The 12,899-nt window shown below is 43.6% G+C and overlaps 1 protein-coding gene across 1 annotated transcript in view; it reads right to left on the bottom strand.

Annotated features, from left to right (window-relative positions):
• c5 (complement component 5) overlaps nucleotides 1-12,899 on the bottom strand; it is a 148,573-nt gene that overhangs the window by 106,825 nt on the left and 28,849 nt on the right. Inside the window, exons 8-9 of the mRNA XM_055659724.1 lie at nucleotides 9,733-9,888; nucleotides 6,177-6,306 (exon numbers count right to left, since the gene is read on the bottom strand). Coding sequence (XP_055515699.1) covers nucleotides 6,177-6,306; nucleotides 9,733-9,888 — 286 coding nt within the window. The remainder of the gene's footprint in view (nucleotides 1-6,176; nucleotides 6,307-9,732; nucleotides 9,889-12,899) is intronic.

Below are 12,899 nucleotides of genomic sequence, written 5' to 3'. Positions count from 1 at the left end.
AAAAGTACAGAGAGATAGTAAGATTAAACGAGAACTTACCAGTTTGAAGTTTGATCTTGATTTTATGAGGAGTTACGATTAGCGATTACGTGAAGAAGGGCCGTCCGTCTGCGTGCACGTCAATCTTCAAAGCAGCGGTGTTAAATCACAGATAAAAAGAAGACCTGAGAATAGTAAGATTGAAGAAACTAGAACTTCCATGTGACCTTGATAGTATGAGGGTGGGAGTGGTGGGCACGTAATCGCTCATCGTAACTCCTCATAAAATCAAGATCAAACTTCAAACTGGTAAGTTCTCGTTTAATCTTACTATTTTACTTCGGAGTCACGTGAGTGACTACGTGAAGATTTCAAAGCTGTGATTTTACGCCGGCTACGAATCCAGGCGTCACACACTGAATGGATTGACCATGGATGAGTGTAATCATTAAAGCATTCAGACATTACGTAGTTAAGTAAAGACACTGATGCTTTAAATGAAAGAAAGGTTTTTCAAAAAACTAATTTCCCCTCCCAACCTTGGGGGTAAACTAAGGGACAGAACTTAAAATGGTACGTGCAAACAGCCACAGTCCGTTAATAGGTTTGTTATAAAACCGGTGGACCGTTATTTCAATCATCCATCCTGCAGCCACTAGGATGTCATCAAGAGGCACGTCCATTGCTCTTGCTGCCGACGTAGATGCAGCCCTGTTGGAGTGAGATTTAACCATATGAATGTTCACTCTGTTACCGCCATTACCCCCTTAGACCATCTGGAGATGGTTTGTGTTGACACCTTCTGGTCTGTTCTGAACCTCTGTGGTTCTCCGTAACTCTCAGATAGTGGTGTTAGTATGCTACCACACACACAACCGTAGGTCCTCTGGATATGCCAAGAACTGGAACTCCATCCATGGCATTCCTGGCCTGCTCTGTTTTATCAGGTTCCTGATTACGAATGTTATGTTGTTCATATTGGTGGTCATGTGGTCCAACCGTAGCTTTTGCAGTGTCTGGACTCTTCGTCAGCATACCACCTTCAGGGTTAGTTATAGGCGGTCCCCACTGTTAAAGTAAGGTTAGTACCAGGCTCACATCCCATGTGTCCGTGTACCTTGGTATTAGAGGTATTAGATTGTAAATTCCCTTCATGAATTTTATTGTAAAGTGGTGCGTTCCTATCGACCCGTGCCCTGCTTCCAGCATCAGATAGGAGGCACTATATATGTACTATAACTTTGTTTATAGTTATAGTACAGTGTTGATAGGAAACTCCAAGACATCCGTTATCCGAACTGTGTTGTATTTGTTCGGACAGTCCTGTGCCTTGAAATGGCCTCCTCAGAATCTGCAGACCAACAAGTTAATACGTTCGTGTAGTGGATGATTACTCCCTGTAACTGGGTTCACTAGGAGGTCCCTGCTCTTGGGTACAGCCATAACTGGCTGGACTACAGTTCCCAAAATTTTTGGGAACCAGACTTGAGTAGGCCAATCTGGCACTACCAATATGCCTGTCTTGCTTGATTTTGGTCAAGCATCGGTTTGTGAGACAAATTTGCGAAAAGCATGCATAAACAATCCTCCCCAATTGAGGGAGAAAGCATCCACTGCCTTTGCTCCTGGATCCTGCTTGCAGGACACATATCTGGGTAACTGATGGTTTAGTCTAGATGCAAATAGATCAATATCTGGTATGCCAAATCGTGTAGTTATTTTGTTAAATACTGCCTGATTCAACATCCATTCTGTGTTGTTATTAAACATTCGTGATCCAGCATCTGTCACCGTGTTATATCTACCTCGTAGATTTCCCCAAATATTCCTCTTGATACACCAGTGCCAAATGAGGTTCAACAATCAGTCGTAAGATACAGATTTTCCACCACCCTTGCGATTGATATGTGCCACCGCAGTGGTGTTATCAATCTGAATTTGAACAAGCACCGATTGCATATTGCTACAGAACCCCTTGAGTCCAAATTGTGCCCCCATCAATTCTGGGTAATTGATTCCATATGTTGGGGAATTCCAGACTCCTGCTCATTCCATCTGCCCCCACAGCTCTAGACTGTGTTAGTGGCTCCCCATCCTTAGCCGCTTGCATAGGTCTGAAGAACCCTCGATGGCTTTCAAGCAAATTTTACTTTGAGGTGTCTCACGTTCGTTATCCACCATAGTTATTCAACAATGGCCTCTGCTGGCAATCCATAGTTTTGCCAATTTGGCCTGCATGGAATCTGAGTGTTCGTTCCTTTGCTCGCTGTAAATTCTGGACATGCAAAGGCCCGTACGTACTGCTGGAAATGCGGCTACTATTTGCCAATTACACTCGCTGTTTGCCTGATAGATGGCTAGTATTTGACTATCAGGTCATTGCAGGCTTGATTAATATAGTCGTTTGCCCCTAGGCAAAGTCACCAACATATTTACTGTTTTCGATAGTAAATTCTAGGTAATCAATTACCCTTGTAGGTGTCAATTTTGATTTAACTGGATGGACGAGGTAACCAATTCTATCAAACAGGGTTTTGGTTTGCTTTGACTGATGCTTCTGCCAATTCTTGGTGACTCCAAAATGATATTGTCCAAATATGCCATTACTATGTGGTTCTGAGACCTTTGTAGACCCAGAATTGGTTTCCGTAGTTTTGTCAATAGTCTTGGGTTGATGTCAACCCATTTGGCAGATCCATACCATCCAGTTAAACTTCAAATATCTCCTGTTCTTAGTGAATAGACACCGAATAGTATGCATCTTTGAGGGCGATGCATGCCATGTGACCATTCTAAAGGAAGCTCCTATAAAACAGTAGTTAGACCGTAACAAATTACTGTTTCTAAAAATCTGTACTGCACAAATGAGTTAAACCTGGATGAAGTGACATCCTCCATCTGTCACATGTCCTGAATGGCAATCCTGCCCAAAAATACTGGGCCTGCCTCGAAGACAACTCCGGTCCGAGTTCCAAGTCTGCTTGGAACCTGTGTATGTTGTGCAGTAAAAATGATCACATGTTATTATCTGTTTTAAAACCAGTTCTGAAATTTCATGTTATTGTCATTTTGAACAAAAACACAAGAGTAAAATTACCAACATGTAACTGGTCCACAATCCCTTGTTTCAGTAAACCCAGACCCACCTACCTCCATGGCTACCGGTGGTCTTGTGGTAAGCCCAAAGGCCCCTGATGCAGATTCCTTTTCTCTCCTTGATTGGGAGTAGGACTGGTAGGGAGTGTGGATTCCATGTTTCTCCCGACCTCTGTTTGGGTCTGGTCTGAAAACCTCATCATACTGAGCCTGCCTTGTAGGACAATTCTGGCCATTATTTTGAGTCTGCCTTGAAAGACGACTCTGATCATATTTCCGTGCCCAGCTTTCAAGCTACCACTGGCTTCAGTGAACCGCTTACTCCCTATGGAGGTGTGGGGTGTGTTGTCGCCTACTGATGAAGTTTTGCTTGTCGTTGGTACCTTGATTGGTCCGACAGTTTTTGCTTCCTTCTTCTGGTCTTACCTGAAGAGAGGATTCGGCGGCTGATAGCACTGTTCCCTTGCTGGCTCTTGAGGCCACATGCATGTGCTTCAGTATGTTCATGCTTTAAATTCGAGATCAGTTACTTACTGATCACTCGCACTCCCCACCACTGAGAGTGAGGTTCGTAGGCAGCCCTGAAAACAGGTGCTGCCGCAGGCCCCTGAGGATACCTGTGCTGACATGGCCCTTCCAGTGGACCTAAATGAGATTCTAGCTTTGGTCAGACTGAAACGGACCATGAATGCTCCTCTCCTCAGAGCAGGAGACATTTGTGCAGCCCTGAAAACAGGTGCTGCTGCCTGCGGGTTCTCCATAATACCCGGGCTGTCAATAGCTAGATTCTATCCAGGGAAGCACCCAGTGGAAACCTGGATGATTGCAGAAGTACTTATGTTCTGTTGTTTGTATGGAAGCTTATTATTCCTTTTATGTAGCATTTTGGTGTTGACTTAAACAGTGCAATATAAGTAAAACTTACTTACTTACTTCCTTTCTTCTGCTTGTCCCTGGGAAGGTTTCCCCCCCCATCTTCTTTTGTACTCTGATTCAGAGTGGTTTCTTCCATATGTAGTTCTCCCTCCAATGGGGAAGACATTGGGCTGCCCCATGTGCGAGGCTCCCGGCACCGGCACTGCTGTAGGCCCGTGCTGATACTGCTCCCTCCTTTGGAGCAGATCATTGTTGGAGCAACTTCTCCATAAGTTGCTCCATGTGAGAGAGTCGTCCTCAGACGCTCTCCGTTGAGGGAGGGTATCCCTCTTCCCTGGACTCATCTGAGTCAACGGGTTCGTTTAGACTTGCAGGCGGCATTACGTCCCGTAGGACAACCATGGAGCTCCTGCTCCCGCGCAAAGTCTCCTGCCGATTCTGCTGTCGGCGCTAATGTCGGGAACAAGACCATCGCCCGCTACTGGGAATGCTGCGGTCTTCGGCAGCAAACATCCCCGCGGGCCGTCTCCTCGACATCTGGGCTCTGAAACTACAAAAGACTTCAAGCCCGAAAGAACGCAGGTAAGTAGTTCAACTTTCCTTACCTGCTCATCCCGACGGCTGGGAGGACACAGTGCCTGTCAGTCCGTCGTGCGTGTTGCGTTCAGACGTAATGACGCGCACGCAGACGGACGGCCCTTCTTCACGTAGTCACTCACGTGACTCCGAAGTAAAATCCTTGATTGAAACCGTTCAGGACTTCAGACTGGGGCAGAGGTTCACCTTCCAACAGGACAACGACCCTAAGCACACAGCCAAGACAACACAAGAGTGGCTTCGTGACAAGTCTGTGAATGTTCCTGAGTGGCCCATCCAGAGCCTGGACTTGAACCCGATCGAAAATCACTGGAGGGACCTGAAAATAGCTGTGCATCAACGCTCCCCATCCAACCTGACAGAGCTTGAGAAGATCTGCAGAGAAGAATGGGAGAAATTACCCAAATACAGGTGTGCCAAGCATGTAGCGTCATACCCAAGAAGACTTGAGGCTGTAATCGCTAAACGCCAAAGGTGCCTCAACAAAGTACTGAGTAAAGGGTCTGAATACTTATGTTAATGTAATATTTCAGTTATTTATTTTTAATTACTTTGCAAAAATTGCTAAACACCACTTTTTGCTTTTTTATTATGGGGTATTGTGTGTAGATTGATGATAAAAAAAATGAAAGTAATCCATTTTAGAATAAAACTGTAACGTAACAAAATGTGGAAAAGGTGAAGGGGTCTGAATATTTTCTGAATGCACTGTATGTGTGTGTGTACTTGTGAGTATGTGTATATATACACACTGAACTTGTTTTTCAATCTCTCATTTATCATATTGTTGAGGTGGGAGATTGCAACCTTCACGTGGTCCGCCCTGTTTCAACTAATGCAATCAACCTGCCGTGCGCAATCAAATAAGATCAAATAGAACAAGTTGTCCTACAACTTTAGGCTGTGCACGCCATACACAAGAAGATCATATTTACAGTGTACTACGTTTTTATATTCTGTAATGCTGCAGCAAGTAAGAATTTCATTGTTCAATCTGGGACATACAACAATAAAACACTCTCGACTCTTGGATAGGAAAGGTTTATTGGGATGTGAGGCAATTAGTGTAGATGGGACTTTATTGGCATGGTCAAGTTGGGCCTAGGGGGCTGTTTTCATGCTGTATAACTCCGTGACTAAGGGATTGTGAGCCTATAAAACAAGCCTTGCTAACTTTGAAACTTTGTAAATACAAAAGCCTTTGCTCCTTCGGTGCCACCAAGACTTGATAGAACCTTATTTGTATTTTATTCCAAGCTCTGGCTCCAAAACCTGAGACATCTTTTTAAATCATGTGTAAGGATATTTATTGTGAAATATTGTTTATGTATAAGTTGCTCACTCTATCTGTAGGCTCTGAAAATAAATATATTTTGCTTTGTGAAAATGTAAATGCTATTAGACATATCACATTTATCTAGTTGTCTCCATACATAAGCACAAATGACATGGAAACTTTTTTATGTTTTTCAGGGACCATTTTCACTAATGTTCCAACAAATTATTTTGTATAGCACACATACATTTTACAATATGTAATAGAATTTCTAGATCATAACGTCTCTTAGAAAGTACGTGCATATATTTGCATACTTATTTACAAAATATTGATGTTATTGTTTAGTTACCAGTAACTGGCAAAGCTTTGGCATTGGCATTGGTCATAAACATCAAACCAGCATTCCTGAACACATCAGCGTTATTCGCTCCCCCTCCAGCTCCGCATCCAAGATCATGCTTCTCAGCATCAAGAAGTACCTGTATGAAGAATGACAATACTTAGAGTCACAGAGTCATACGGCATAGAAACAAGCCCTTTGCCCTAACTTGTCCATTTCAACCAATAAGACCCATCTATGCTTGCCTCACCAGCCTGTGTTTGGTCCACAAAGACATTTCCATACCCCGTAAAATTTATTTTACTTTCTACAGTATATGTGAATATTATTTTTTGTTTGTTCTGCATTAATACAGAGAGACCAGAGATGTAAATTATTCAGATATTCTCCTGGTCGAGTTCCCACACTCAACCTGCTGTAAGTTTCACCTAATCCAATAGGCTACACAAAGTGCATTTCCTTTGTATGGACCACCTCACTCTCATTCAGATCTTTTTACAACTCATTTGTTGGAGCAATCTATTGATGACCATTCCTATCCTCTATCCTATCCTAATGCCCCATGTCGTCTCCCTTGCTTGGAGTTCATTTGCCTGTTATTATGTGCTGATGAAATGCCCCCTGACGTTGGATCAATGCTACAACTAAAATGCAAACAGCACATTTTAATAAAACATATGATGTTTCCTAGCCATAAACAAAAATGTACAGACATAATCATAGTTTTTTTAGAATCATACAGCATGAAACAGGCTTTTCAGCACAATTTACCAATGTCAACCATGATGTCCCATGTGAGCCAGTCCCATTTGTCTGCTTTTAACCGCTATCCCTCAAAATCTTTCCTTCAACGCATCTGTCCAAATGTCTTTTAAATGTTATTGTAAATGCCTTAATTACTACCTTGTGGAAATGTCTCTGTGTAGTCACCACTGGCTTGGAGCAGGAAATAGATTAGTGACCACAGGAAAAGGGAATAGGCAAGGAGTGCAGGAGTTCTCTATGGCCATTCACCTTGGCAACAGATTTCCTGTTTGGATATTTTGGGAGAGGGGGGTGGGGCGACGGACAGTGACCAGTCAGGGGAGCAGCAGGTCATGTTTGTGTGGTCGGGCCTAGCTCTGAGGCACGGCGGGGAAAGGTGAAGCAGGCAGAGTGTAGGTGAGAGATGTGCAGAGGGATCTTGGAGTCCATGATCATAGCTAACTGAAGTTGGCAGCACAAGTAGATAGGGTGGTAAAGAAGGTGTATAGTATACTTGCTGGGGCATTGAATATAAGAGTCAGGAGTCATGATGAGCTCGACAAGAGTTTAGTCAAGATTATTTGGAGTATTGTGTGCAGTTCTGGTCGTATATTACAGAAATGATGTGGAGACTTTGGGAAGGTCCAGAGGAGGTTTGTTCTATGTTCTATTAGACTTATGAGTTAGGAGGACATACAGGAGATTCTGTGGCAGCAAACAAGATTCCAGGATATGTCTCAGAGTGGCTGCAAAACATTCCCATGTAGGAGGGTTCAGCTAAATGATATTGTGCACATTGGCACAAATGACATAGTAGACGAAGGCATGAGGTCCTGCAGATTGAATACAGGGAGTTAGGCAAGAAAATAAAAAGCAGGACCCTCAGGGTAATAAACTCCAGATTTCTCCCCGTGCCCCATGCTAGTGAGGGGTAGAAACAGAACGATAGGCCAGATGAATATATGGCTGAGGTTTTGCTGCAGGGGGCAGGGATTCAAATGTTTGACCTTTGGGATGCCTTCTCTGGCAGAGTTGACTTGAACAAGAGGTATTAATTGTGCCTGAGATGGAGGGGAACTAATATCCTGGCAGTCAGCTTTGCTAGTGCTACTCGAAAGTGTCCAAAGTAGATTGGCAGGGAGACAGGATCCAATGCAAGTGTGAGGCAGGTGAGAGGCTGGAAGTTGGTAAGGAAAACAATGAAAGCAAGTTCAGTATATCATATGTAGAAAAGAACTGCAGATGCTAGTTTAAATCGAAGTTAAACACAAAATGCTGGAGTAACTCAGCGGGACAGGCAGCATCTCTGGAGAGAAAGAATGGGTGATGTTTCAGGTCGAGATCCTTCTTCAGACTGATATATAACATTCTATCATAGGCAGATCGGTCATAGACTAATATATATCAGACTATCATCGGCAGGAGCATGGCATGGAACGAGGAAGTACTGTTGGGTTAGATTAGATTTCTTTCAATGCAAGAGGCCTGACAAGTAAGGTGGATGAACCGAGTGTGTGGATAGGTCTGGGACATTAAAGTTATAATAGAAACCTGATTTAGGACAGGCTGACCCACAAGTTAAAATTCTTTATTGGGGAAAGGACAACTTTGATGGTATTAGAAATGAACTTGCTAAAGGTAGGAAGGACACAGTGCTGGGATAATTTAGGGATTCAGGCAGCATTCTGCCTGAATCCCTAAATTCTGGAATTTCTGGAAAAGAAGGGGAGATGACACTTCAGGTCGAGACCAGAAACACTAAAGATGATAGGAGTAGGTTGTTTGCGGATGAAGGGATGTCAGGAAAATGAGATGCTTTTCAAAATGTGATAGTTAGAGTTCAAAAGCACGTTCCTGTTAGACTGAAGGGCAAGGCAAGTGGAAGTAAGGAAGCCTGCATAGCAAGAGAAAATGAGGCTCTGGTCAGTAAAAAGGAGTCAAGAGCCAGGTGCAGTAGCTCGGATCAAGTGTATCGCTGGAGGAATTTAGGCAACTGAGCATGTTTAAGAAGGAATTTATGCAGGCGCTCCATGATGCCTTAGAGCCTAACATCAGATAACCCATACACCATTCTAGAGTCCCATTTGCTGCCACAGAATCTCCTATCTGTCCCCCTAACTAATGTGTCTCCTATCCCTATAACCTAATAACCTAATTTTATTTATTAATCCTGGCCTCATACGAAATCCATTTATTTAAACTCCTATATATCGGCGAAATCAAACACAGGCTCGGCGATCATTTTGTTGAACACCTCCGCTCAGACCGCCTAGGCCTACACAATCTCCCGGTAGCTAAACTCTTTATCTCCCCCTCTCATTCTTATACTGACCTTTCTGCCCTGGGCCTCTTCCACTGTAAGAGTGAGGCCCAATGCAAATTGGAGGAACAGCACCTCATATTTCGTTTGGGCAACTTACACCCAGTGGTATGAATATTGATTGCTCTAACTTCAAGTGCTTTCCCTCTCTCTCCGTCACTCGAGTTCACCGACTAGTTTCACTGTCCTCCTGATTAACTTTATTGATTGTATGCCTCGTTGTCACCTTCCCCTCAGCAAAGAATGAACCATTCTACTTTTCCTTGATAATTTGAGTCTGCTTTGTCATTTTCACACCTTACATTTCCATATCTCTAGTCACCCTTTCCCCTGACTCTTAGTCTGAAGAAGGGTCTCAACCCAAAACTTCACTAATTCCTTCTCTCCAGAGATGTAGCCTGTCCTGCTGAGTTACTCCAGCATTTTGTGTTAATCTTCCACTTAAATAACTAATTGGAATTACCAAGCTGGTATTTAATCAGATATGAAAATCCACCAAACCTTTCTCATTGTTAATTTGCTTCCGCTTTTCACGGCATACACAGCTGTGTCAATGGAAGATAATGCAACAAGTGATTCAGGTTGAGCATTGATTCTTAAATTCATTGAATCTCCTGGTTTATATTGATCAATATCATTATCAACATTCAACTGAACCTGTAAATATATAAAAAGAAAGTATTCAAAATTCCTGTTAAAATTTCAGAACATTATAAGATCATTTTTTATGAAAACCAATAATTCTATTCATAAGCTGTGCTATACCAATACACTAAATAAATGAAGATAGAAAGGATAATACAATCCAATAGGGGATGTGTGGTGGCTGCGTTTCTAGAAAATGCTCTGTATCATGATTATCGATAAGGTGTAGTAGACTCATCATCTGCATGTGTCAAGGGAGGGGGGTAGAGATTGTGCGGTGGGGGCAGGGCATCACAGGGGAGGGCTGGTTCCCGCTTGCAATACTCCACCACTCACCCATAGGTCCCAATATTCACCACTGCCTAGAAAGGGAGGGGGGCAGAGAGGGAGGGGGAGGGGGTAGTGAGGGAGGGGGTAGAGATTGAGCCATGGGGGGACGTGGCATCACCGGGGAGGACCCCCCTGACTCCCCCCCCCCCCCTCTCTGCCCTGGGAAGGGAGTAGAGAGGGAGGGGGGAGGGGGGAGGGGGAGGGGTAGGGGCAGCAGCTACCCAGGTCGTAGAGCAGAAGCCTCCGCACCAAGCGTCGGGCCCGAGCTAGGCTGTGGCCGGCGTGGACCACAGCGAGGCCCAGAGCGATCTGAGGACGGTGAAAAGCAGTGGAGGGCCAGCCATCATGGCTTCCGCGAGGGTAAGCCCACACACCAGCGTGACAGACGGTGAGGCAGGGGAGACGGAGAAGAGGTCTCCATTAGTGACGGCCGCCAAGGCCACTTTTCCAATGCGGTGCGATAACATGACTTGAGCACATGTTCAACGGCTTCAACCCAGAGGGGGGGGGGGGGGGGGGGGAAGGCGGCTGGGCCATGTAACTTGCAGCTCATGGAAAACAGTGCCACTGCACGTTGAAAATTCTGCGCAGCTTTCCGCGAGGAGCAGAGGCATTGTGACGTCATCCAGCTTGCTTCAGCTCATTAACTTCAAAATAGATCTCAGATTGGTAAACAATTTTAGTAAAAAACTCATGAAATAATGAATCAAATTTTCAGATGAGGCGATTTTTGAAATCATGAGCTAAATCTCTACCGGAATATGGAAATATTTCACCATTACCGCGTCAGGTTTTCGAGGAGGTGTGAATCAAAAAAAAAGTTCCAGCAAGCAAACAAGAAAACATCCAAGGTCAGAGTTTTATAATAATACTAGACTGTGGGACCCATTGGGACCCATGTTCACACGGGCGGGCTGGTCCCCCAATGCAATATTTCACCTGTCCTCCAATTCCAATATTGGTGGCCAGTGGGGGGGGGGGGGGGGGGGGGGCTTCCTGGAGCACCGGTATGGGTGTTGTGGGCCAAAGGGACTGGATTCTAGAGGGCTAGTATGGACATTGTGGGCTGAATGGATTCTTGGGCTGGCAGCTCAGTCACTCAGGCCTGGAGGGCTGGCAGCTAAGTCACTCAGGCCTGGTAGGCTGGCAGCTCAGTCACTCAGGCCTGGTGGACTGGACGGGCAACTCAACAAGCGGAGTGCAGGCCACCAAATTAAATTTCATAGCATTTCAAGCGGAGTGCAGGCCATCAAATTTAATTTCATAGCATTCCAAGTGGAGTGCAGGCCACCAAATTCAATTTCATAGCATTTCAAGCAGAGTGCAGGCCATCAAGTTTCCAAACTACTCATTGCATTGTCATTAAGGGCTCACAAATCATTTATTGCAAGTACATTGCAGACTCCCAGTTCAGTTTATTCACAGCTTAGAATCACAGTTGTGGACTCTCCCTCACGATCTTCCAGAGTGACTGACTCACGTACAGGCACCCGCGGTTTTGTAGTCCTCCCCACCCCCACCCACGCCGGAAGGGGCATTACCTTCATCGTGGTTATTGACAGGCGAGAGTAGCAATGTTACAAAATTTTGAGATTTAAAAAATCAAGTCTGCAATTTATCCTATCAGATAAAGCATAAAAAGAAGTTTAATTTGACACCTAATTCACTTTCATATCTCAAGTAATAAAAAAGTTATGGCCATTTTCATACTCGGAAATTAGCATCTTGTTCCCTATTGATTTTCTATGGACATAACAAAAAAGCTGTGATCATGGACAGTCAAAAGCCCATAACCTTCTTAAAAATTAAGAGAACTGAATGAAATTTTCAGTTATCATAGATTGAACCATTCTGAAACAAATATAAAATATTCTTACTTGGATGACCTGAAATTAAAGCATATAATTAGTTAGTTACCCAATTGTAGCTAATTTCAAACTTCAATTACTAGATCGAAACATCTATCCATTTCTTAATAAATGATTAACATTTTTAAATAGCCTAAGTGTCCAAATAATATTCACAAATAATTCACAATAAAACATGATTTTTAAATCTCATTTACATCAATTTATAGGCCAAATGGAAGGAATTTAGTGTTCAATTGCTGTGAATTAAAGTCCATTTTAAATCAGCTTTCCAGTGGGTTCCTGTGAACGCGCTGGTTTAGAACGTTCACATTGCACTGGATTTGTGCCCTCAAATGCCCAGTAAAATACTGCGGGATATAAAGAGCCCAAAATGAACTACTCGCTATAGTAAACTTTGTATAAAGGGGTCTTAAGAAGCCCCTTTTAATGTAAAAATAAGGTACATACCTTTAATTGTTTGCTTTATAAAACCCTGGGGCTGCGAGAGGTGATTTTTGAGAGAGTGATTTTAAAACTATTATAACTATTATTCGAGGCCTATAAAACTAATAATACCTTTTGCGATGGGGTCTTTCAGCGATTTTTCGTTAATGATTTACTAGGCTGAACATCTTCGATTGGAACAGCCTAGTAAAAATCGCGTTTTAAACCCGCCCCCTCTAAACAGCGCCAAAATCGCACACACGGGCTGGGGCAAATTCTCAGTGACGATTCAGGTAGGTTTTGCAACATACCTAGCGAGAGGACCAATCAGCTGATCTCAAGATTTTTTAAACACTCATAACTTTTTTATATTTCATCAGTCGGAAAAATCCTCAGGGC

This window comes from Leucoraja erinacea, chromosome 31 (assembly GCF_028641065.1).
Source record: "Leucoraja erinacea ecotype New England chromosome 31, Leri_hhj_1, whole genome shotgun sequence".
In the NCBI taxonomy this organism is placed as follows: Eukaryota; Metazoa; Chordata; class Chondrichthyes; order Rajiformes; family Rajidae; genus Leucoraja; species Leucoraja erinaceus.
This window is presented reverse-complemented; position numbering and strand designations above follow the sequence as displayed.